The sequence below is a fragment of the Tursiops truncatus genome, chromosome 9, assembly GCF_011762595.2.
Source record: "Tursiops truncatus isolate mTurTru1 chromosome 9, mTurTru1.mat.Y, whole genome shotgun sequence".
Lineage (NCBI taxonomy): Eukaryota > Metazoa > Chordata > Mammalia > Artiodactyla > Delphinidae > Tursiops > Tursiops truncatus.
This window is the reverse complement of record NC_047042.1, coordinates 56,466,688-56,493,510: the sequence shown is the minus strand read 5'-3', so window position 1 is coordinate 56,493,510 and position 26,823 is coordinate 56,466,688. Positions and strand designations below refer to the sequence as shown.

At 42.9% G+C, this 26,823-nt stretch overlaps 1 protein-coding gene across 1 annotated transcript in view; it reads right to left on the bottom strand.

The window, feature by feature from the left end:
- The window catches only part of LOC109548554 (uncharacterized), a 267,207-nt gene that overhangs the window by 68,175 nt on the left and 172,209 nt on the right, over positions 1-26,823 (bottom strand). Inside the window, exons 8-18 of the mRNA XM_073809761.1 lie at positions 25,250-25,331; positions 23,241-23,384; positions 22,354-22,481; positions 21,886-22,037; positions 14,680-14,832; positions 14,012-14,206; positions 13,844-13,915; positions 13,511-13,630; positions 11,543-12,433; positions 6,685-9,292; positions 5,269-5,603 (exon numbers count right to left, since the gene is read on the bottom strand). Coding sequence (XP_073665862.1) covers positions 12,326-12,433; positions 13,511-13,630; positions 13,844-13,915; positions 14,012-14,206; positions 14,680-14,748 — 564 coding nt within the window. The 5' untranslated portion in view covers positions 14,749-14,832; positions 21,886-22,037; positions 22,354-22,481; positions 23,241-23,384; positions 25,250-25,331 and the 3' untranslated portion in view covers positions 5,269-5,603; positions 6,685-9,292; positions 11,543-12,325. The remainder of the gene's footprint in view (positions 1-5,268; positions 5,604-6,684; positions 9,293-11,542; positions 12,434-13,510; positions 13,631-13,843; positions 13,916-14,011; positions 14,207-14,679; positions 14,833-21,885; positions 22,038-22,353; positions 22,482-23,240; positions 23,385-25,249; positions 25,332-26,823) is intronic.

Sequence of the window (26,823 nt, the reverse complement as noted above, 5' to 3'; positions counted from 1 at the left end):
GAAGGGTGGATGAGGTTCCACCCTTGAAAACAGGCTTATTGATGGACATGTAATGCATGCCAAGTGTGAGTTCGACCTTATAGGAAACATAAAAAATAAGTCCACTGTCAATCACTAAGTCACTCCTCCTCTGTCTGGCTCCTGGGTGTCTCTGCACCCTAAGCTTCTGTACATCTGTTCTTTGCCAGCACAGCTCTCTCCCCCGGAGAGCTCATTTCTGCTCCACTGAATGCCTTGCCCCAAACAGCCCTACCTTTCCCCACCACCAGGCCTTCTTCCACCCTGAAGCACCTTCCTCCCAAGTAGACTTTTTTGAGTGCTGGGTGTTATAGATTTTCTGGATATACTTATATACTTTTCCCAGTTCTCGTCACAACCCTGAGAGACTGGCATTACATTCCCATTTTGTACATGGGAAAAAATACCCCAATTTACCCAGTGCTGGGAACAGATCATTTATTCATTTGTTCATTCAACAAGTATTTAATAAGTACCTTCAATTTGCCAGCCTGTGTGAGGAACTCGACATAATGATGGACCCAGCTTTCTTTTTTTTTAACTCCCAGAGTTAGAATTGTCTTTACTTTAAAAAAAAAATTTTATTTATTTATTTTTGGCTGCTTTGGGTCTTTGTTGCTGTGCAGCTTTCTCTAGTTGCGGCGAGCGGGGGCTACTCTTCGTTGCGGTGCACAGGACTGTCATTGCGGTGGCTTCTCCTGTTGCGGAGCACGGGCTCTAGGTGCGTGGGCTTCGGTAGTTGTGGTGCACAGGCTCAGTAGTTGTGGCTCACGGGCTCTAGAGCGCAGGCTCAGTAGTTGTGGTGCACGGGCTTAGTTGCTCCGTGGCCCGTGGGATCTTCCTGGACCAGGGCTCGAACCCGTGTCTCCTGCATTGGCAGGCGGATTCTTAACCACTGCGCCTCCAGGGAAGCCCTGTCTTTACTCTTTTGTCGAAGATGAATTGACTATTTTTGTGTACTCTGTTCCATTGATCCATTTGTCTATTCTTTCACTAACACCATTCTCTCCTGATAATTGTAGTTTTATGGTAAGTATTGGAGTCAGGGAGTGTTAGTCCTCCAGCTTTGTTCATCTTCAGTATTGTGTTGGCTATTCTGGGTCTTTTGCCTCTCCACATAAACTTTAGAATCAGTTGTTGATATCCACAAAGTAACTTGTTGAGATTTTGACTGGAATTGAGTTTAATCTATAGACCAATCTGGGATACCTTGACAATATTGAGTCTTCTTACCTATAAACATGGAATATTTCTCCATTTATTTAGAGCTTCTTTGATTTCTTTCATCAGAGTTTTGTAGTTTTCTTCATATAAGTAGGTCTTATACATACTTTGTTAGATTTATAACTAAGTACTTCATTATTTTTTTGGCACTAATGTAAACCAAATCATTTTTTTAAAAAATAAGTCAAACTGAGTCATTATTGTTTTTTTTAAACAACTTGACTGTTTCTTCTACTAATTTTGCAAATTAACCCAAATTGGTTTGTAGAAGTGGAAATATACTCAAGTTATCAGTTCTTCTTATTCATACCTAATGATTCTGTTCATGTAGAATAAGTAACAGCTACAGTCTACTTTTGATTATTTGCATGTTCGTGAGATCAGAGATCCCCAAAATTGAGTAGAAGTTGAATTAGAATTTTCATTTATTATCAAAAATCAAATGCATTGCTCAGGTCAGAATATTTCACTGGGTACTAGATCCCGTATCTTTCACTGATGGAATTCAGAAGAAGAATGAGGAAATGCTATTTCTTCTTGATGGACACTTCCCTTCCTAGCCAAGTAAAGGCCTCAGACCTCAGAATGGAAAACAAGTCTGTGTGCCTCACATTTCTGTATTTCATTGGAAATTAAGATAATGGCCAGCTATCTTAACTAGAAATTAAGAAATTGTTCAGCCACACATCTCAGCCTTAATTTTTCTACCTGCGGACTGGAGAGTCACTATTATACCTCAGTGCTTAAATGCTATGGACCTTGGAAGCCAATGTGCTGGGAGCCCCAAATCCACCTTCTGTGGACCAGACATGGGGTGACGTCAATCAGAAACACCTCCCAGATTCCACATTTCCAGATCAGTATATTTTCATGCTTTGATTCATTAATTTAAAAAAAATAAGCTATTCAAAGCACTCCCCTCCAGAATTTACCATTTGAAATAACAGCAGATTTAAGAAATGAGTCTCCAGGAATGATCCTGTCTAGACTGTGATGTCAACTGTGCTTTTCCACCTGGCAGGCACTCAGCTTGCCAGGTAACCAGGTGGCTTGGAGCAACTCTTTTTTTTTTTTTTTTTTTTTCCATTAGTCCTGCAAGACCAGGCTCTCTCTCCTGGTTCTTGGATCCAGGACGAGCTGCCTGCTTTGCCCCAGTGCTCTCTGAGGAGCTAACCTAGAAAATCACCAGCCCTGTGCTCCATGTGTACCCACGGGCTCATTTGCTCAAGCTTTCAACTTTGCAGGCCATTTAACACACGGGCCATGAAGCTTGATGACCCACCTCTGAGTTTCAGGTGTCAGTGTGGGATCAGCCCCTCACCAGGGCATTCTCCCCTGAAATGCCCTCTCCCCAGGATGACAGCAGCACCTTGAAGCAACAAGGTCAAAACTCTTCATCTCAAGGGTCTGACCTGAAAACCACTGCCCATCCAAGCATCTTGTGCTATAAAACAGGACAATGCCAGCCCGCCAGGCTGACGCTTTGGGGTAAGGCCATGGGAAAGCGTTTGGAGTTCTTTGTAGGAAAAAGAATATTTAGGGGCTAAATTGAAATCCAGTGAATGAAATAAGAACAGGATTTTTAAATAGCGATACCTGGTGACAGTTTCTCCAGTGAAACTATGTATTAGAGCACATGCATTTCAATTTTCAGGTCAAATATATCCAAACTGCTCTAAAACAGTTTATGGCAGCCTTCTGACGTGAGTTCTGTGATTTGAGTTTATTAGTTTCTGGCATTGGGTCCTGTATTTTGAGCAATTCCTATAAAATGTACTTGGGAGTTATTATTTTCCTTTAAAGAATGTGATACTAAAACAAGTTTTTTTTTTGTTTTTTGTTTATCCATTTCTCTCTGTTCTTCACAGCTGTAGATTTCCATAGCAATTTGGGGTCTGCAGACTGGCCGTATGTATTCCTGGCTCTTTCTTTCTTTCTTTCTTTGAATTTTATCTTATTTTATTTTTTTATACAGCAGGTTCTTATTAGTTACCTATTTTGTACACATCAGTGTATATATTTCAATCCCAATCCCCCAATTCATCACACCACCACCACCAGCCCCTCCCAGCTTTCCCCCCTTGGTGTCCATATGTTTGTTCTCTACATCTGTCTCTATTTTTGCCTTGCAAACCAGTTCATCTGTACCATTTTTCTAGATTCCACATATATGTGTTAATATACAATATTTGATTTTCTCTTTCTGACTTATTTCACTCCGTATGACAGTCTCTAGGTCCATCCACATCTCTGCAAATGACCCAATTTCGTTCCTTTTTATGGCTGAGTAATATTCCATTGTATATATGTACCACATCTTCTTTACCTATTCATCTGTTGATGGACATCTAGGTGGCTTCCATGACCTGGCTATTGTAAATAGTGCTGCAATGAACATTGGGGTGCCTGTGTCTTTTTGAGTTATAGTTTTCTCTGGGTATATGCCCAGTAGTGGGATTGCTGGGTCATATGGTAATTCTATTTTTCATTTTTTAAGGAACCTCCATACTGTTCTCCATAGTGGCTGTATCAATTTACATTCCCACCAACAGTACAAGAGGGTTCCCTTTTCACCACACCCTCTCCATCTTTTGTTGTTTGTAGATTTTCTGATGATGCCCATTCTAACTGGTGTGAGGTGATACCTCATTGTAGTTTTGATTTGCATTTCTCTAATAATTAGTGATGTTGAGCAGCTTTTCATGTGCGTCTTGGCCATCTGTATGTCTTCTTTGGAGAAATGTGTATTTAGGTCTTCTGCCCATTTTTTGATTGGGTTATTTTTTTTAATATTGAGCTGCATGAGCTGTTTATAGATTTTGGAGATTAATCCTTTGTCCATTGATTCATTTGCAAATATTTTCTCCCATTCTGAGGGTTGTCTTTTCATCTTGTTTATAGTTTCCTTTGCTGTGCAAAAGCTTTTAAGTTTCATTAGGTCCCATTTGTTTATTTTTGTTTTTATTTCCATTACTCTAAGAGGTGGGTCAAAAAAGATCTTGCTGTGATTTATGTCAAAGAGTGTTACTCTTCTTATATTTTCCTCTAAGAGTTTTATAGTATCCGGTCTTACATTTAGGTCTGTAATCCATTTTGAGTTTATTTTTGTGTATGGTGTTAGCGAGTGTTCTAATTTCATTCTTTTACATGTGGCTGTCCAGTTTTCCCAGCACCACTTATTGACAGACTGCTTTTTCTCCATTGTATATCCTTGCCTCCTTTGTCATAGATTAGTTGACCCTTGTGCATGGGTTTATCTCTGGGCTTTCTATCCTGTTCCATTGATCTATATTTCTGTTTTTGTACCAGTACCATATTGTCTTGATTACTGTATCTTTGTAGTATAGTCCGAAGTCAGGGAGTCTGATTCATCCAGCTCCATTTTTTTCCCTCAAGATTTCTTTGGCTATTCGGGGTCTTCTGTGTCTCCACACACATTTTAAGATTTTTTTTTTCTAGTTCTGTAAAAAATGCCATTGGTAAGTTGATAGGGATTGCATTGAATCTGTAGATTGCTTTGGGTAGTATAGTCATTTTCACAATATTGATTCTTCCAATCCAAGAAAATGGTATATCTCTCCCTCTGTTTGTATCGTCTTTAATTTCTTTCATCAGTGGCTTATAGTTTTCTGAGTACAGGTCTGTCACTGTTTGCAGATGACATGATACTATACATAGATAATCCTAAAGATGCCACCAGAAAACTGCTAGAGCTAATCAATGAATTTGGTAAAGTTGCAGGATAAAAAATTAATGCACAGAAATCTCTTGCATTCCTATAACACTAACAACAAAAGTTCAGAAAGAGAAATTAAGGAAACAACCCCATTCACCATTGCAACAAAAAGAATAAAATACCTAGGAATAAACCTACCTACGGAGGTAAAACACATTTTTAATAAAGTGTTTTGAAAAGACAACAGGCTGAAAAAAAGCTGGACAAAAATTCAAGCTAGTAATGAACTGAATATGTCTCTAATTATATTGAACTTACAAGTAATAGAATGAGGCAGGGTTAGCAATTACCTTTTTGTGTGTGTTGGGTCTTTGTTGCTAAACACAGGCTTTCTCTAGTTGTGGCGAGCCAGGGGTACTCTTCATTGTGGTGTGCAGGCTTCTCATTGAGGTGGCTTTTCTTGTTGTGGAGCATGGGCTATAGGTGCCCGGACTTCAGCAGTTGTGGCTTGCAGGCTCTAGAGCACAGGCTCAGTAGTTGTGGGGCACAGGCTTAGTTGCTCCTCTGCATGTGGGATCTTCCCGGACCAGGGCTCAAACCCATGTACCCTGCATTGACAGGAGGATTCTTAACGACTGCGCCACCAGGGAAGTCCCAGCAATTACTTTTGAGTGAACTTGAATGCCTGAAGGAAGAGGAAAGCGCCCCTTAAAATTAGGGAAAATTAATAAAAGTGCCATATCATTACATTTGATTTTAAATATTTTTACCTCTAGACTTTCAAAGGTCTAAAGGTTCAAGAACATGATTCCCCAATAAACGTCTTGTAGAAACTGATGGTTTTCTCAAACCCAAGTTTGTTTTCGATATTTTTTCTTTATAAAGCCTTGAGTACAGACATCTTTTTGCCACGTAGCCCATGAGTTTTCAAGGTGATACCCCAAAGTAAAATTCAGAAAGTGATTAGAGGGTGCTGAATAGAATTCCTATACCCCAGGCTGAAAACTCAAAGAGTTAAACAGGGTTGAGTCCTCCAATTCAATCAGATATATAAATAATTCATTCGACGCCCATAGAACTGCCTCAGCATCATTTGTCTTTAATAAGACAAAACCACAAATAAATAGGGTGCTGACTGGCATTGAGGCTCTCGTCTCTCACTATGTGGCTCTGAATCGAACCCCATCTTGACCAGAGGAATCATCCATCATTTGAGCAGATTGCCCAAGAGAAGACAGTCTGAGGTATGGAAGCCCTGGGCTGTTATGGGGTTTGCACATGCCTAAATCATGCCCTTCAGTCGCATACTCATATTCAAATCAGGTTGGTGTCTCAGGTGAAAGCTGATGGGCTGGGTGGCAGGACAACAGTGGGCCAGGACACCTGAGACCTCCAGTTCCCTGCTTCCAGGGACTTCTCGTTCTCTGTTGTATAAATGCACACTTTGTGGTCCTGAGAGCTTTCTATTGCATCACCACAACACCACGCCAGGTAAGTACAGTTATTACTATCCCCGATTTATGGATAAGGAAACCAGGAGTTAGAGAGGTTTAGCATCTTGTACAATGTTCTACTGCTAGCCCATGGCAGAGCCAAGCTTCAGTCTACACAATCTGGTCTCTTACCTGCTAGACTGTATGGGGATGTTCTTATGGAGTCTTCTCCTAAGATACCCAAGCCTAATAGAGGTATTCTGAAAAGTCGATGTGTACAAATATCAAATTGCTTCATGGGGAAACTGAGATACAGAGAATTCAGTGACTTACTATCATCACATACACATCAAATCAAGGACTGGAGATCATTCCAGGGAGCCTGCCTCCCAGTTGGAACAGCTGCTTCACACAAGTGGGGCTTGTGTGTGACAGTCACATCAGTGGCCTGGCCGGAGCCAGGGACCACAGTGGAGGCTCTCATCTTGGCTGTGTCCTCAAGCATTTCCCTCCTGGGGTTGAGCCTCAGTTTCCTCATCTGTCATATGAAAGGAGATAGAAGTTCAAGTCTTTGGCGTTCAATTTCATCACTAAAATTCTATAGCCACCACAGCCAAGAGGGATACTCCATTCTGGAGTCAGCCACACTTGACTTTTCTGAAATGCAGAGCACCTGTGCTGTGACTCCAGTGATGACACTGGCCCATCTCCCACCCCATGGTACCTGCTGATGGGCAAGCATGACCTCCTCTTCCCCTCCCCACTACTCCCAATGATCAAAGAACTTTGGGAGGCTTAAACTAGAGAATTGTGGCTTTTCTCTAACTGTTCACTACCATCTTGGGGGAAATTTGTGCTTCTATGTGAATGGCTCCATCCTCCTTTATCCTTCCCTGGAGCCGTTTCATCCACTGGATTATGAGTCTTTGAATCAGGAAGCAAGGTTTTACCTTTAACGTCCTAGAAAATCGCTGTAAGATATGTCACAAGGATGAAACAAAGTCATTTTTTGTTATCTGGGGCTTTGATAACCCTTTCAGTCAGATGCTTTGGCATAAAGAATAATCCTGGCTGAATTTACCCTGCCAGGAGTTCACGCATTTAGCAACGACACATTATGGCAAATGCCACTGCCTGTCAGTTGTTTAACATCAGGATCGTGAAGAATCCGTCTGCTCCAAGTCTCCTTTACCTTTCATCTCCTCCCAGCACATGGGCACTTGCTTCTGTTTTATTCAGTCCTTAGATAAAAGACCAGAGGATTGCTTCAGGGTTTAGACCTCTGTGTAGAATCACATTAGCTCTAAGATGTTCATTTTTTTCTTACCCAAACCCAATATAATTTGTATTCTGATTTCAAAGACACTGTTTTAGTTGACCTTTAAACTTAAAATAACTGACATGCTAGAGAGCAGATCTCCCTATATTCAGGGTCATTGTTTGTCTTTTGATATATTCAGGCTTCTGCCTTCTAATGTTTCTGTGCCTGCAAATAGTTTTATTATATGTCATCATTCTTATTATCATCGGCATTCTGACGCCTGTTTTCTTTACTTTATCTGTTAAGCAGAAGTATATTTAGTGCTCAAAGTGATACACCATAAAGGTAAAAAAGGTGAACCTTTTGATATATTAGAAGTCTTTCATAGCACGAAGTAACTATTGCCTATTACTTTACTCTTGACATTTTTATTTTTAAAGGAATTTCACTTGATTTGTGGTGCTGACACCTCTGATATGCTGTTTCCAGTGACCTTACAACCAAAATCAGTAGCGTGTGACATTTGATGGCCCAGATAAAAAACATTAATGGTGGAAGAGAGGGTTTATTTTCCTGGTCATAAATTAAGTTTAAATAACTCTGAATTTATTTTAAACTCTCCAGTACTTTTTACTGTCCAGGCAATAAATGTATTTATTACTGGGGTTCTACCTGGGTTTCCTCCACAGAGCCCTTTGATTGGCCGCTTTGAGTCCTTTCCTTCTCTCTTCTGGAAAACTCATCTTGCCTGTAAACGCTGATTTGAACAGATTACTGTCTGATTTCTATCAACAGGGATCAGAGAAAGGGCTGCTTATCAGAGAGGTAAGCAAAAGCGTTTTTGTTGTCAAGCAGGTTAAGAAAAACAGGAGTTCATAAAACATCCAGTGATGTGGGTAACCCAGGCCTGAATGATTCTGTTTTGGAATTAGAAGTAGAGACACAAGTGGTCATGTCCTGATCCCTCCAAAGCCCTGTGTGAAAGGTTTGCTTTAGGTCCTGATTTAATTCTCACAAAAATGGAAGCCCATTCCCCCATTTTGATCTTTATAACTTTTCATCTTCACGTGTATGGTTTTTGGTACTCATTCATTAGATGTATCATAAAATGGTACTGAGAATTTCTCAGTGAAAAAATTTTATGATTTCAGAATTTCAATCTGTATGTTTGAAAATTGCCTTCTATATATTTTATTGAGATATAATTCACATGAGATTCACCATTTTAAAGTGTACAGTTCAGTGGGTTTTAGTATTCACAAGGTCAAGCAACCATTACTCTATCTAATTCCAGAACATTTTCATCACCCGAAACACGACCCCCAAACATACCCTGTACCTATAAGCGGTCACTCACCATGCCTCCCTTCCCCCAGCCCCTGGAGACCACTAATCTACATTCCGTCTCTATGAATTTGCCTATTCTGCATATTTAATATAAATGGAATTATACAAGATGTGCTCTTTTGTATCTTCTTACCTTTAGCACAATGTTTCCAAGGTTCATCCACGTCGTAGCATGTGTTACTACTTCATTCCCTTTTGTGGCTGAATAACATCCAGTTGTATGGATATACCACAGTTTGCTTACGTGTTCATTAGCTTTTGGATTGATTTTCATTTAAAAATTTCATCTATATATTCAAAAGTTGCCTTATAATGAATTCCCCAGGCATTCCCCTGTTGGAAATATTTTCAAGTTAGATCTTTGAAAAAATGTTATAAAGTATATATTATTTTAATATCTTCAGTAACAACAATCACATATCTCTTATTATGTATGTATAAATTTCTTCATGATCTTGTCACAAAATGAGACAAAAATAGAATCTAAGAAGCTCTTCATTGTATGAGTAGTAAAACAACGTCATTCACTAACTATAAATTCACGAAGATTACGTATGATTCTTGAATATATGAAATGCTATTCAAATGGCTTTTCATGAAAACCAGCTGCCTGACCCCTCTTAGTACCCCAGGACATTTTTCCCCTGGTATACAGTGATATCTGATACATGTTCATCCTTCACTGATCTGTAAGTTCTTTGTGGGCAGGGGCTGTGTCTGCTTCATCTTTGTCTCCAGAGCCCTAATGCCCTGTACTCTACAGAGTACAATGCTTTGTACCTAAAAGCTTCTCACAAAACCAGTTTGCTGAATGAATTAAATTATATGCTCTTCTGTTCTCTCTGCTCAGGGAGAAAAGAAAAGAAGAGACTTTTATAAAGGGCTTTCTGATCATTGCAAATTGGTTTCCGTTTACTATTCACATATAGAGGAGCGCACAATTCACACCTGTATGGTTTGATGAATGCCCACAGAGTGAGTACACCTGTGTGATCACCATAAAATCAAAAACCACAAAGGACCAGGCCCCCATATCCCCCTGGGGGTCTCCTGATCAATATCCCACCCTTCTCTCCAATGCCAACCACTATCCTGACTTCTAACACCGCAGGTAATTTTGAACTTTATGTAAATGGATATTCTTTTTATACTCATGACATTTTAAAAATAAAGCTAAGGGGCTTCCCTGGTGGCGCAGTGGTTGAGAGTCCGCCTGCCGATGCAGGGGACGCGGGTTGGTGCCCCGGTCCGGGAAGATCCCACATGCCGCGGAGCGGCTGGGCCCGTGAGCCATGGCCGCTGAGCCTGCGCGTCCGGAGCCTGTGCTCTGCAACGGGAGAGGCCACAACAGTGAGAGGCCCGCGTACCGCAAAAAAAAAAAAAAAAAAAAAAAAAGTCCTAGGGGTTTCAGTTGACTGTAAGGGCAATGTGGCACGGCTGCCAACAGACTACTTTCATCATAGAGTCGTCCAGAGCAAAAGAGGTTTCTGTTCTTTTTTCTGCCATAGTCAGAAGCATTTGGTGTATTTTATTTGCTTTTGATCATCACATTTAAAAAGGAACATGATAAAACTAGGGAGGGTTAAAAAAAGGTGACAAGGATAATAAGTGATCAGGAAACCTCGTTGTCATAGGAGGAATGGTTGGAGGGTCTGGGCATCCTTAGTCAGAGGCGGTCTCTGGTTTTCTGAAGAGGGGTGAGAGGTAGGACAGAGTGGAGCTACTAACGAGTGAATGGTCTGGGCAGGCATCTAATCTTTTTGCAAGTTGTGAATGGGTTTTGATCACACGATCACTAACTTCATTCCAGAAATAAGCTATGAATTGTGTAACCTGCATAAACCAGAGACATATTCAGTCTTAGTGTTCAGTTCAAGAATTGTTCAGCAGCTAAAGTTCATTAAAAATCAATTCCATCAAAAAATTAATTTTTCTTAAAAGTTTACCCCACACTCATTCTGATGCATCAGCCTGCCCTCATCCTTTGCTACCTTATTCCTTCTAAAAGCCCCCAGAAGAGAATTAACATTTGTCAAACACTTGACAGGCACCAGCTCATGTTCACACATAGTGCCTCATTTAATTTCCACAGACACCATGCAAAAGATATAATTATTATGACCATTTTGTGTGTGAGAAAAGGCCTCTCAGAAGGTGTCATTTGCCCCAGGTCACAGCTGGTAAGTGGAGTCTGGGATTTGAACTGAGGTCTCCCTCTCGCAGTGGCAGAAGCCTCGCAGAGCTTAGCTAGTTTGTCTGAAATCAGCCTGCTCTGTTTGTCGTGGGTGGTGTGTATCTGGCTCCGTAATTGCAGCCTGGCTTTTGGTCTGGGGACAGAGAACCAGACCAACATCGTGTGGCAGCATAGTTTTTACTAAGAAAACATTCCTCCAGCTCTCTAGTTGGCTCTTCCACATCAGCATTCCTCTGCTTCAGGTCTTCTCAGTGTCAAAAGTACATATCAGTCTTTCTCATACTGGTCAAGAAACACATTGTAGAAGGAGCTGACCCAAGGCGAAGGGACTCCAAGTGACAGTCATGCATGTATGTTAGGCTGCTACCCAGGCCCAGTGCTTGACTTACCCTTCGTTCAATTCACTTGTCTTTTATGTGCATGGCTTGATTTCCAGTTTCCCAAAGCCTGCTCCATGGCCAACCAGAGGCACAAATGCTGTTTCCAGTAAAATTGGACCATTGTAGATAAGGTGGCCTGGTTCAGGGGTTGAATAGTAGGCGACAGGCATATTGGCCCTGGTCTAGTCAAAAGGCTCCACTTCTTTTATGTAAGAAAAGGAGATTGGCTCTGCACACTCAGTGCCTAGTCCAGGGCCACCAACAGAGGTTTATGAGATGGAAGAGTGAATGAATGAATGCAGGCTCAGTGCCCTGCTCAGCTACTACTTTCGGGCAACTCCCAGCTGTCAAGGAGGGAAGCCAGGGATGCTGCTGCTTCCTGCCTGCCTGAGTCTGATTTTTGAAAGTCAAACAGGCACATCTGTATAATACATACTAATTAAATCTTCTTGTTCATTAAATAATTTACTAATGAAGCAATGTTGGTCCTGGGGAATTGTACCAAAAAATAAAAGAGAAAAAAAGAAAAGAAAAAAATGAAAGTTTCATTCTTCAGATTAGACTTCATCAGAACCATACTGAGGACAACTTTGAAAGCCTTTTCAACCCACCACCTACCGAGAAATCTGAAGAACCACATCCATTTCCTTGAACTCCTCTGCCCCAGGGGAGAAAAGCCGTGCAAAGCAAGAGCAGCGTAGGAAAATGGGTCACAGGACAAGAAAACCCTACCCAGTAAGAAGAAAAAGGCTAACCTATCTTTTGGCTTCTTTACGGAGGAAGGAGGTCGGGTCACTCCATGCTGGTGAAAGACAAAGCTTCGGGGAGGCAAGTTGGCCTTCCCCCCGTTGAGGCTGAATCTGGAGCTGAGCGCTGCGGCATTTTCTCGTGGAGACGCCTCTAAGGTGCAGGAATGCGATGTCTCATTAGTATGGGGCACTGATAATGATCTGATAAGTGCTTTCATCCATTACTGATGGATGCCTTCCAGAAGACCTCCACAGATGTAACACCTCAGCTAATTATGTGAACCCCTTTTCCCTGGTCTTCATCATTAACCCCAACATACTTCTATTGCCAGGAACTCATGCTTTATCAATGGTCATTGATACTTCTAATATTTTCTTGGAGGTTTGGGAGGGTTGGGAAGTGAGAGAGGAAAGAAGGAAACCCTGGAATTTGGTTATCCCTTGAATTTTCAGCAGGAAGAGTGGCTACTCGCAGCCAGGAATGGGGAGCAAACGGCTATAAAAACCAGAACCCCCTCTTCCCCACCTAGTTCAGACCTCCACGCCCAAAACACACCATCTAATCGATTAACCAAGGCTTCTTGAAGAGAACGATCTGATAAGGGTAATTGATAGAGATGGTATCTTTTGTCATCATTTGTCTTTGAAAACAGAGAAGAAAACTGCTTTCAAGAGGATGTAGCCCGCCGACATGAGCAACGGCGGATGCAGCATCATCGGTTACAGCAGACTGCTCAATTTTGTACCTTTTCAGCCAGTCAAATATCCAATAACCGCAAAGGGAGGGGAAAAATGCATCCTCACTCCCTGTGTTTTAAACTTTTCCAACACTGGCTTGTGAAAATATTTGGGGTTGTTCACTGCTCGGCTCTCTGTAGCATAAACATTTATTTAAATGGGGCTGTCTCTAGTAATGAAGAATGAAGGAAAAACAATGGTCTGATTTTGACAAATTAACTTGTGATTTGGAGAGTCAGTGAAGCAGGGAAGAGACATTCCTAACTATACTAATTAAATGAGCTTGCAACATTTATTTTAATGCAATGGAACCAGCCATATGAAGATGAACATTTTAATTTATTTTGCAGTGACATTATGAAAAATTTCACTGCTGCAGATTATCTGCAAAAACAAATCTCATCAGCATCTAGGTCTGTGCGAGAAATTTCCATCTTTCACACGAACCTGACCTTCCCGGGTGGAAGCAAGTACGAATGAACTAAGTTACTTGAAAAGTTGTTCTGAAGGTTGTCTTTCCACTGAGGCCGGGCTTTATGTTCAAATGACTTCTGTGCCAAACACATCCATTTTTCATGGTGCAGCGTAGATGAAAAATTCCGAATCCATTCTACGGGGAACGCGAATATAGCTCATTAGTTCTAAAACATTTTTCATGAGAGACGGAGTATTTGCCGGAAGATGAGGCCTGCAGAGTGCCAGCCAAGAATGAACACCACATGTCCTGCTAATTGTTTTTTAAAGTTGTTTCTCTCCTCTCTGGCACCCAGTAGCTATTGCAAATAGGAAACAATGTGAAAAATGGAGAGGGAGCCCAGCTTACTGTGACATTATTCTGCACTTGGTGTTTTGTCCTTTTTTTTCTTTTTCTGCCCTCTCTACATGCAGCCATCTTCTAGAAGGAAAAGGCACCGTTTTGTAGATGATTGAAGGATTTTTGCTTCTCCTAGAGACAAACAGAGGGCACATTTTCTGGAGCATCCACTCTCACCTGAGGGCAGCATCCCTGGAGCCTCTCCTTCAGGGCCACAGGTCGGCTGCAGGGCTGACACGTCACCAGGCAGACAAAACGGTCCCCTTCCAGAGAGCGGGTGAGGGCTGCTGGCTCCTGGCCTCCACCACAGCCAGCATTAAGGAAGTGACGCAGTCCAGAGATGTCTTCCAGACTGACATTCCCGTGAAAGCTCTGCGAAGAGAGGGCGGAGGAGAGCAGACCACCTTCTCTCCAAGTCAGGACTGCCCGCCGGCTATTGCTAGAGGCCTGGTGGGCACCAACCTCCCCTGCTCCGGATCCCTGCTCCCCAACCTCCATCTCACCTCTCCGGACCACACTGGGCTGAGGAAAACGTCAGTTCCCACTTGGGGCCTCTTTGTGGTCCTGGCCCTTCCTATCCAACTCACCACATGTCGCTGTGACTGAGAAGAGGCCACTCCTGGAGCTCTGGCCAGTTCCCTTCGGGTGTGGACTCAGCCCACACCAGGGGGCTCTTCCCGGGGTCTGCGTCCACCCGCAGGACCTGAGCTCTCCGCCCTCCAGCTCTCAGCCTGGCAGCCCTACCCCTTGGTCTGTCCCTTCCACCTCTTCCCTCGGCCCTGGGCATAGGAAGTAGCTGAGAGTACGTGCCTTGCCCCAGCGCGTCCTCAGCCCTGGGTACTTACCGGACTGTTGGCCACTGGAATGTGGGGTAGAGTGGGGTCCAGCTGGGTAAAAGGGTCTGTTTTCTCCATCCTGACCAGAGAAACCTCAGCAGGGTCTGCAGCACTGATGCCGTCCACACGCCTTTGCAGTTACCTGGGCAGCTCCTTGGCCTCCTGGGGGACCCAGCGCAGTCAGGATTCAGTCTGAGAAGCAGGGGTGCCTGCCCTCCCCGCTGGCTCTGCAGGCAGCACAGGGCCTCTGGGGAGGGTCATGTGGCTGAACCGGCTTAAGTTCTTTGGGATCAAGAGCAAGGTGCCCAAGGCATTGCTTAGAAAAGTAACCATGTTACTGTTGTTTCCTCCACAGAAAACATTGCCGCTAGTTCAGCCCTTATCAGCTATTTGAGGAATGACTATTGTGAAAAGGCGCTGTGCTCAAAAGAATAAATGCACAGGTTTCTCATCACAGGGAATTACAAGCAAATCCATCGATCAGACAAATTGTTCCCACTTTCCTCCTACCATCTCCTCACAAAAGCCAAGTAAATCAATGAAAGATTAGGAAGATTATAAATCACAGGGTGAGAAGGACCCACTTGGGGATCTTTGGGGGCCCAGCTGATAGCCCCATGGAAAATCCCACAGCATTCGGTGAGATGATAGAATTTGGTTTTCTGGAATGAACACGACAAATTTGAATGAGTCTCTCCCTAAGAAATACCTTGGAAACTCACCTTCTGCAGAGAGCCTTCCCCACTACCAATCCTGTCCCCGTTAATGGCCTGCACCTCAAATCCCTGCCCAAGACAAAGACAGCCTACCGCATGGCAGGCATTCAGTACATGTTTCTGAAATGACTAAATTAGAAATTAACCTGTTAGAGGGAAAAAAAAGAGCATCTTGGAGTGAAAGTGGGCCTTGGCTGTAGGGACTCTGGAGGCTTCCAAGCTCAGGAAGTATGGGTTCCTGTCTCTTCCAAAGCCAACCTACTGGCTAATAATTCTTGATGCTGGAGGCAGCACAGTGTGAGGGCTGAGGCAGGATTCCGGAGCCGTCTGTCTGCATCCAAGCCAGCTCTAACCCTCACCTACTCTGCTTCCTTGGGCAGGTTACACCCTGTGCCTCAGTTTTCTTGCCAGTAAAATGGTGAGGGCAATAACAAGGTCTTCTTCATCAGGTTGTTACATAAAGCACTTAGAACAGCTCTCAGTAGTCCATAACTATAGTATAGCTATGCTCCATTTCTCCAGATGGCCCGTTGGCAAGATAATAAAAGATGAACTAAGAGATCTCACACTCTCATATAAGAGAAACCTCAAAGGGAATCTTCATGGGCTCCTAGATCAACTTTTTCATTTCACAGTTGTGCAGTCTGGGGTCCTGAAATGGAAGCTGACATGTGAGAGGTCGCATAGCTGACATCATGGCTGGCCCCGCCCAGGAGTCCTCGGCTAGGATTTTGAAACACGCTGCAAAATCCGCAGACACACTCAGGTCCCACCATGCAGGGCAGCAACACCACTGCTTAGTTGACAAATATTTAACAGAGCGAGCTCTGACCTTGGCACCCTCCTCTGCTCAAGAGGAGTTTATAATGCAGTTGGGAAGATAAAAATATATGAGAATTAATGCAAATATCACCAATTGTAGTAAATAACACAGCACAGCCTACATATGAAAAGACGTGGGAGACAGAACAAAGGGTGGAGTGGGGCAGGCATCATTTACACAAACTCCCACGATACTTACTTTCAGAGAATATGACTGTAGTTGACCCAGTCACCAATCCCACCTCTCCTGGGGAAGAAGCACACCGCCCACAGTTTGCTCTGGCAAATCTAATCTAACAAATCTAAGATTCAACTTAGATTACAACTTGTGTGGGCAGAGAACAGATTATACCTCTATTTGCCTGTAACTACACTGGCCTTCCTCCTGAGCCCCTACAAGCAGGAGGGGAAAATGAACTAGCTGTCCAGTTCCATTTCTAGATGACTTAACAGTCCCTTTTGGTGGTGTCAAGACTCTTTTTAATAAAAATGTTCCATCTCTGAGAGACACCTTCCTACCCCCATCTTCTTCCCCTCTGGGGGTGTTCTGATGTGTGGATGGAGTGGGGAGACCAATGAGGTCACACTGAGCAGGGTAGATTGGAGAGCCTTGGACATGAGGTCCTCGGCCTCCTGGTCTCTGAGGTGATGCCTGGGAGCTGCTTGCCCTGTCGGCTGTGGTGGCTCAAGTCTGCGGCTGGTGGAATTCTTAGTCTGGAGCTTCGCTTGGGCAGGGCTCTGCAGCAGCCCCTGGCCCTGACTCAGCATCCAGCCTTTGCTATGGTGCCACCTCATCCCCAGGGACCCACCTCTAGCAAGCTTTTGCCAGCCAGACTCTGAGTAGCTTCTAGGTCCTGCCTGTGCCACATGGACTCCAAGACTGACTTGAAAGGAAAACCTTAAGGTTTTAGTCTTTTGGGGCTGCCATAACAAAATACCGTAAACTAGACGACTGAAACAACAGAAATTTACTTCTCAAAATCCTGGAGGCTGGAAGTCCTAGATCAAGGTCTGGCAGTGTCGGTTTCTGGTGGGAATTCCTTTCCTGGTTTGCCTTTTCATGTGTCCTCACACGGCCTTTCCTCAGTATGTGCACATGAGAAAGAGGTATCCGTCTCTCTTCCTCTTCTTTTAAGGTCACTAACTCTATCAGATAAGGGCCCCACCTTTATTACCTCAATCTTAATTACCCCCTGAAAGCCCTCTCTCCAAATACAGTCACCTTGGGCATTAGGGCTTCAACACAAGAATGTGGGGGGAGGGTGGTGGACACACCATTCAGGCCACAGCATCCTCTCTGCCTGGCCACACTGTAGCCAGAACTCTGGCCAGTTCTCCCAGGAGGACTCTGAGAAGGGGTCACTTTCCTTTGAATCTAGTTCAAAATAGGGTAGAAGGGACAGTGGCCTCTCTTTGCCCTAGATGTCATCTAGTTCAGGAAAAATAATATGTATGTGGCTTGTAGATGAGGAAAAGAAGCTAACATGACATTTCTAATGGCAAAGCAGAGCACTTAAGACTTGGGATACCTAGGTTATAATTTTTTAATGATTTTCTGTGTGACCCTAAAGGGACATAATCCCCCCTTGGGCTTTATCCCCTTTTCCCTAACAGAGGAGGCTGTTGACCTGCTTCTTAAAGTGATTGAGGGGAACTGGCAAAAGACATAATTGCAAAAGTCTTTTTTGTAAACATGAAGATGCTTTTACATGCTGTAAATAATAATAACACAGAAGAATATACCTCCTTTCAAAATCCATGACATTTGCAGAGTAAAGTATGGTCCAATAGCTGGAATCTCAGTTCCCTTTGGTAGGGTTGCTAAGAGGGAAAATGAGTCTTCCCATCTAGGGAGGGAAGGGAACTTGGGGAAATTCTCCTAACTGAAGAGAGATGAATTCCATGAAAAACACAGAAAACATTGTGCACAATCTTCTAGCAACAGTTTGTCAAAGAGAAGCAAATCCTTCAGGAAATTCTCTGTAATATACTTTTAGTAAATGTTTTATTGTATTGGATTATGGGAATTAAGGGAGTGAAGGATCCACACCATATTTTTCAAAAGCAATATTTTTAGAATCACAAATTATATTGAAATTTTTATACCAAGAAAATAAAAACAAATATCAGAAGAACTAAACAGCATTTATACATGTCTCTACAGAGATATATATGTATATTAGCAAATTGAAATATAGCAAATACACACAAAAACACCCACATAAAAGAGATGCAAATTATATTTTTGACACATTTTCAGCCCAATCACCTAATACAATTTTCTTTTATAGGCAGAGGTAATAAATAGTGCAAATGTATATTTATGGTGTATTTGACAAATGTATTTGCTTTGAGTCAGAAGGAAAAGCTCCAGCGATTTTAATGCTTCTCATCTACCTGGACTAAATCGCTCGTCTTTCTTCTGGGTTTCTCACTGTGACCGAGTCTGAAGTGGAAACCACCTTTTGGTCTCAGAGTGTGGTACCTGCTTGGAATAAGGATTTGGAGCATACTTGAAAATCAAGATGTCCCGGTATCTGTGTGTGTTTATATCCTGTCTCCCCTCTAAGACTATGTGCGCCTTGAGAGAAAGAGCAATGTCTGTTACTTCCACACAGATCTTTCTGCCTCCAGAACAGTGATTTGCATGTAAGCGTTGCCTCATAGGACGATGTTATTCTTTTGCCAGGGTGCTGGTGTGGTCTTTAGGGAAGCAGACACATGCTATGTGCTGCGAGATGGTGTTTCACTTCAACATGTCTGAGAATCAGCTGTAACTTGCTCTTTTTTTAAAATTGAAGTATAGCTGATTTATAATGTGTTACTTTCAGGTGTACAGCTAAGTAATTCAGTTTTATATATATATATATAACTATATATTTTTCAGATTCTTTTCCATTTTAGTTTATTACAAGATATCGAATATATTTCTGTGCTATAGATTAGGTCTTTGTTGTTTATCTATTTTATATATAGTAGTCTGAATCTGTTAATCCCAAACTCCTAATTTATCCCCCCCACCACTTTGGTAACCATAAATTTGTTTTCTATGTCTGTGAGTCTATTTCTGTTTTGTAACTAAGCTCACTTGTATCATTTTTTAAGATTCCACATGTAAGTGATATCATGATATTTGCCTTTCTCTATCTGACTGACTTAGCAGTGACTTACTCATAATCCAAGAATACAAGAGTATTTCCCTAACTGATTAACTTAACTTCCACGCTAAATGTTTCCCCTCTAAGTGCATCCATCCCTCCAGTGAGTCTTATGGGGGTGCAGATGTTGGACCAAACAAGTGGAAAGTGGCATATCCTACGGGTCCAGGTGGGTGAGAAGCAAGCCCAGAGGCTCAACCCTAGCAAGGAAGGGGCAGCTGGAGGGTAGGAGGAGAAAATGAGGTTCTAGGGACTTTGGCCCTTAGCTAAAGAGCCCCCATCCCAGCCCAGGCTGCCCTTGGGGCCTCGAGTAGAGATATTGCCAGGGGAAACCTGTATGTGAATTCATCCTTGGAGTCGGGATAGGGCACCAGCCCACAAGGGCAGAGGGAGTGGGGATCCAAGGTAGATGGTTATGGGGAAGAGTCACCAGAGCCAGGCGGTAGCCCCCTTGGGGAGGGTTTCTGGGGAGAATACCTGGACACTGGTGGCTAATTTCATCACAGAAACTCAGCTAGTGAACAGCCTTTTCTCGTCAATGCCTCGAAGTCAGAGGGTTCTTAGAGATAGAAAACAAGATTCAAATGCAAAGAGACTTTAGGGAAACCAGAGACCAGGACTGTCTGGCCCTTCCCCTATTAGGTCCCCTTTCTTTCTTAGTTCCATGTCTGGCCGGGAGGCCCTCATTAGGAAAGGCTGGGTGTTTCTCTACACATGAATGTCTCTCTCCAGGCCTGAAAATGAGGCCCACCTCACCCCACCACGCTGCTGTGAACAGATATGTTTAAATTTCTTGAAGCTTGGGTGACGTCCTCGGATAAGGAGCTCTAAGTAGCAAGAATTATTGTTATTACTATGTAGTTACTGCCTAGCATGCAGCGAATTACCCTGCCCTGCTGTGTAAAAGACGTACGGAGGGATGGGGAAGTGTGGAGGGGGGAGGCGGGAGGAGGCGTAATGAAACGTACTAAAGAGGGGCCGGGCCCGGGAGCATCCCATGCTTAGGGTCTCCACCAGGCACACTCTTATGGCCAGAACAAATGATCTCTTTCCACCCAGCAAACGGAAGACAACACGAAGATGCTAGGAATTTAAAGGACGCACAACACGGGGCTCAAAGGCATGGATTTCAATCCCAACTCCAACACTTATAACTGTGTGCCTTGGACAAGTTCATGAGCCTGTGTGGCCTTGGTTTGTGGGAGCTGCCACATAGAAAGCTCCACACAGTTGTAGCAATTATTATTACTACTATTACTACAGCTATTATTAGGCCTTGGTCCAGTTGGCTATGATTTGCAGGACCAGTACAGAGTCTGAAGCATCGTTTTGAGAGTCAGGATTTCCCAGGAGAAAGGGGAACCCACAGGCAGCGTGGAACCACCAAAGGAGATCAAATGGACACCTCCCACAATTGCTAAGGACCCTCACTGGGAGCGACGGGGGGGAGTCTAAATTCAACCTAAAAGTAGTTCTTGAGAGGTGGCAGTATCGCTAATGAACTCTGGGCTTCTGTTTATGAAAGAGCAGCCAATATGTCCTATGAGTGCTCCGTCCGTCTCTCCACCAAGAAGTCCTGAGACTCTTCTGGAAACCACAGCTGAACACTGTGCATTCAGTTCTTCTCCAGGGCATCAGGGGCAGATGTGGGGCTGGGCGAGCTTTACTGAGACTTATCCATCTCCACCTCAAGCGCACCACACAAGGCTGGGATGACCTCTGTGGTGACTCAGTGACGGGACTAGTTTACTAAGCCCGGGAGAGCCTACTATAAGAAGCATCAAACATGGTGCTGCCACAGAGACATAAGACTCATATGACAGAGGACAGAAGACAAAGCATCCAGGGAAATATGACTAACCGTACACGGTGAGAAATGACCGGAGAGTCCGGGGTTTGGATTCCTGAAAGCTTCAGTGGTCAGAGGACAGGTCACTGCTTCCTGAGAGATCATGGGGCAACTCACTAGAGAACATTCTATCTATTTTTTTTTAATTGAAGCATGGTTGATTTACAATTTGTGTTAGTTTCAGGTATACAGCAAAGTGATTCAGTTATATATATATATATATATATATATATATATATATATATATTCTTTTTCAGATTCTTTTCCATTATAGGTTACTATTACAGTATATTGAATATAGTTCCCTGTGCTAGAACATTTGATCTAGAATACAAATAAACACTCCCCCTCCCACAAAGATACACTTAGGTGATGTGCACATGCTGTCAGATTACAAATGATTGCATCTCAATAACTTGTTGCTTGATCCACAAGTGGGTTGAGGGTGGTAGTTGGATTGTTTCCCACCCAATTGTTTGAAGTGGTCTGATGATTTGGGGACATGTATCTAAAAGTACTCCCCCAACCAAGAAATTGAGTGATATGAATTAACTCAAAAGAATAAGCTTCACCCTGAATAAAAACCATGGTATCTGAGTGGCAGGAATTATGGGCTGTTGTATGTACAAGCCACACCCCTCATCTCGTATTTCCCACAGTAACTGTTTACCTTAGATTCATCTCTATCTTGGTATATTCCTGAAGTAGTCGAACTTCCAGGGTGGAGTATCATCACTCATCAGAGCATTTAATTGAAAGGTACCTCTTCCATCTTCCCTCTTAAAGGCTGAAGAATTGTTTCTCAAACTTCTCTCTTTTGAGCTAATAAAACAAAACAAAAACGCTTTTAAACAAGTAAAAAAATACCCCACTAAACAGAACAGGCTGTGAGATGCCAAGCAATTTAAATTCCATTGCTATATTTTATTGAGTCTTTTCTATTTCAGGGCAACAGAGCAACTTAGCAGACTGGGAAACACATGGGCCTCCTGAATTGGGCGCAGCTCCCCTGTGCACGAAGCCTGTTTTGGAAGGAGGCTATTTTGAAACCTGCTCCTTGCCGTCACTCTAGACTTTTAGCGAATTAACTTGGATTTAAGGAGTAAAAAAGAAAAAGAAAAGAATGGAAAAAACTCACCTTCCCTGTACATGGTAGAATTTCACTGGGATGCAAAGTGGGGTTGGAGGAATATGACCACTCAGTCTGACTTACGATGCAGGATTTTAGGGGCTGGATAAACACGCTGTGTGTCACCCAGCTGCTTCCTAGACAGGGCGAGTAGAGGAGGATTAGGGAGGTCCCATCGGTGCGTGAGGAAGCAATGGTCTATTTTGAGACCTTTTACTTGAAAGGCTCAAAGAAAGAATAATTGCATCCTCTGCTGGACTAAAAGTTTTCAACAAATGACCTGGCTTGGTTCTTTTAAAAAAATACAAAAGTGTGAGTGAACCCCACAACGTGTCAATGAGACAAGCAAGTGCTTTTGCTTGTTGGAGGTGATTTTTATGGAAAGTTGTACTTTGCAGATTGCGACCAACCCAGCACATCCTCCGCCCTCCTGCTCCTTTTCTCAGTTGGCTCTGAGGAAACATGCTTCCAAGTTTGAGAATTCATCTTGTCTGATTAATGATGTGTACACAGAGATTTTGGACTCGTCTTCCTTCTCTTGGTCTTTTTTATTCCATTGTTTGCTGTGCTACAACCCTGCGGATAGATGGTTCTGCCGTGATAAATGTAAAGTTTGCATAAGCCATGTAACAGCAGGACAGCCTATTATCACTGTACATTTTCCATGGCTGTGCAAACCTCTGTAGGCTATTTTATTGCTAATAGATCCACAGAGAAACAGTAGTGATTTTACGACTCTTTTTAAAATGGAAATTCATGTTTGAGAAATACAACTGGGAGGAAACAGATGTAAACCACTTAAGCGTTTACAGAAAATTGAGATGCACACTCTTATTTACAGACCTACATAGCCTCCATCGCTTTGTTTTCAAAATTAAAATGAGCAATCTGTTTACCGTGGGAAATGAGGAACTGTAAACTTGTTTTCTTCCCTTTACACAACAATGGCCGCCATCGTTGGTTTTAATGGCAGCGCTGAAACAGGATGGCGATATTTTTCCCGTTAGATTTTATTGTCTAGAATGCATTCCCTCCATAATCTGTGTGAGAGGTAGGCAAGTGGGAAAGATTTTAGTATAACTGTATGCCTGAACTCATATCATGCTTTAACAGCTAAAATGATTACCAGACACTTTAGAAGGATTTAAACCAAGTATTTATCACTACCTGTAAATTGCTTAAAATATTGGAAGAGTAGACCAGCCTCTACAAAAAATGCTTTTATATGTCCAAACACAAAAGCCCAGCCCATTCCAAAACAATTTATTCTTGGGCTTCCCTGGTGGCGCAGTGGTTGAGAGTCCGCCTGCCGATGCAGGGGACACGGGTTCGTGCCCTGGTCTGGGAAGATCCCACATGCCGCGGAGTGGCTGGGCCCGTGAGCCATGGCCGCTGAGCCTGCGCGTCCGGAGCCTGTGCTCCACAACGGGAGAGGCCACAACGGTGAGAGGCCCGCGTACCGCAAAAAAAAAAAAAAAAAAAAAAAAGATAAAAGGAGGACTCAAAGTTGCTGAAGGTAACATCTTCCAGAATGCAATTTAGAAAGACGCCAGCCGATGGGCTTCCCTGGTGGCGCGGTGGTTGAGAGTCCGCCTGCCGATGCAGGGGACGTGGGTTCGTGTCCCGGTCCGGGAGGATCCCACATGCCTTGGAGTGGCTGGGCCCGTAAGCCATGGCCACTGAGCCTGCGCGTCCGGAGCCTGTGCTCCGCAACGGGAGAAGCCACAGCAATGAGAGACCCGTGTACCACACACAAAAAAACAAAAAAAAACAGTACTTCATTCAATAAAAGTTTGAGATAATGTGGTTTTCCTACTGCATTAGATGTCCTGTCCACCACACGAGGGCTATGACCACATTCCTCAGCATTGGATGGTATTTCAAATGCCATTTGCTTTACCCAAATCAAGGCCCTAAAAGTGACAGTTCTATTTTCTGTACTCACAGGCAATAGTATAGCATGTGGACAAACAGCTTTTGATCCCAATCCTGTCTGTCACCTCCTACACGTGTGACCAGCTCCCTCGACTGAGAAATGAGAGTCTTTGTTAATGAGAGTAATTAAACGAGTTAATGCCTGTGATATATTTTGTCCAGGGCCTGGTTCATAGTAAGTGCCCACTAAAATGATGGAATAAATGGTAGCTACTCATAGATGGGTTGTATGGATTCTAATAGAAACATAATGGGTAATTAATTTTAGCTGAGTTAGACTTGTTTTAGGCTGGGACTTCTCAAGGTAGATTTAAAAAGCCTTTGAAAAAGCCATAGAAATAATGCCGGCCCACAGATTTGAAACCCAAAGTAAGAAGGAAAAGCCCAAGAAGCGTTATTCACTCTTTCTCTTCCTTTTTAGTTTGGTTTTCAAAAGAAGCTACCCTCCCACATTCCCTTCCGCACTGCCCTGAGGATACTGTAGTGTGTTTTGTGTCCATCACTCCTCTGCTTTATCCAAAGTTTCCTGCCTCTCCCTGAAAGATGTATTTTTAGATCTGCCTCATCATCTTCTTCTTGCAGGATATTACGTTTGTGAGAGTCATCCATGTGGCCACAATTTATTCACTTTCAGGGCTGTATTCCTTGGTACAAATATACTCCAGTGTGTTTTTCCAATCTATTGTTTTTGGGCATCTGCATTGTTTCCAGTTTTTGCTCCTATGAGCATTCATATCCACTAGGAGCATGCAACAGTGTTTCCAGGGTCCTTATGATGAATGACTTTAGAATTTTACTGAATTCTGTACCTATTGAGATGATGTTGTGGTTTTTCTCCTTTCCTCTCTTAATGTGGTAAATTAAAGTAACAATTTTTTTCTAATATTGAACCAATGGTGCATTTCTGGCATAAAACCTACTTGAGAGCTTGTTTGGAGGTTCTAGCAGGGGAGTGCAGCTACTCACATACCCTTGACCGAAGAACAGTCCTCTGTGGGGGAAGGTCATCCTCTTCGACGGAGCATACAGCCTGGCGACGGATGCACATGGAGCTGTGAGGAGGGAAGGGGACACCCGCCTAGGCTGCCAGCTCAGCCGAATCAACCCTGGCGATCAATGGGGTGACAGATGTCGCAGCCAGATCGCCCTCACATCCCATAAACCCTACTTTATCTCTTTGTTGCACAATATGGTTTACTTTTATTTTATTTAGTATTTATAGATCGTGATCCACCTTCACCTAGATTTGGCATCAAGATTACACCAGCATCAATAAATTACTATTTCCTTCTCCCCACCCTCCTTCCCGTCCTTCCTTCTTTCCTTCCTCTCTCTCTCTTTTCTTTTCTTTTTTTTTAATGCTTCAGAAGAGCTTGTGTAAGAGGACAACCATTTATGTTTTGAAAGGTTGATGGACCTGGAGTTTTTGTTGTTTTTAGCTATTACAAGTAAAGCTGCTATAAACATTTGTGTACAAGTTTTTGTCTGAGCATAAGTTTTTATTTCTCTGGGATAAACTGTTTTAGCCCAGGAGCACAATTGTTGGGTCAAATGGTAGTTGCATATTTAGTTTTTTTAAGAAATTGCTGAACTGTTTTTCAGAGTACTTGTACATTTTATGCTCCCACCAGCAATGTCTGAGCCATCCAGTTTCTCTGCATCCTCAACAGCATTTGGTACTGTCACTATTTTGTATTTTAGCCACTCTGATAGGCTTGTAGCAATATCTCACTGTGGGTTGGTTTTTTTTTTTTTTTTTTTTGCGGTACGCGGGCCTCTTACTGTTGTGGCCTCTCCCGTTGCGGAGCACAGGCTCCAGACGCGCAGGCTCAGCGGCCATGGCTCACGGGCCCAGCCGCTCCGCGGCATGTGGGATCTTCCCAGACCGGGGCACGAACCCGTGTCCCCTGCATCGGCAGGCAGACTCTCAACCACTGCGCCACCAGGGAAGCCCCTCACTGTGGTTTTAATCTGCATTTTCCTAGTCTAATGCTGTTGTCCATCTTTTCATTTGCTTATTTGCCATCTGTATATCCTTTTTAGTAAAATACCTCTTCATGTTATTTGCCCATGTTCTAATTGATTTGTTTGATATTTTTCTGTTGAGCTTTGAGAGTTCTTCATACATTCTAGATACTAGTTCTTCATTCCACAAATTCAATTGATAACATTTCCCTTATTTTTTGTCATTTTAAGCATCTTCTCATTTCCATCAAGAACCATGAGTAACCATGGGTTACTTTAAAGTATATTCTTTAAAAGTTCAAAACAAATGGATTTTTAGAAATTATCTTTTTGTCATTTATTTATAACTTAATTGCATGGCGGTCAGTGACTGTGACTTGACTCATACCAATTATTTGAAAGTTTTCAATACTTGCTTTTGGTTTATAATGTGGTCAACTTTCATATATGCTTTCTGTGTGCTTCAGACGAATCTCTATTTTCTGATTATTAGGGATAGTTTTTAAGTTTATCCATTAGATTAAGCTTGTGATGTTCAATTCTTCTGTATTCTAATTGATATTTTTTCTCTGCTTGATT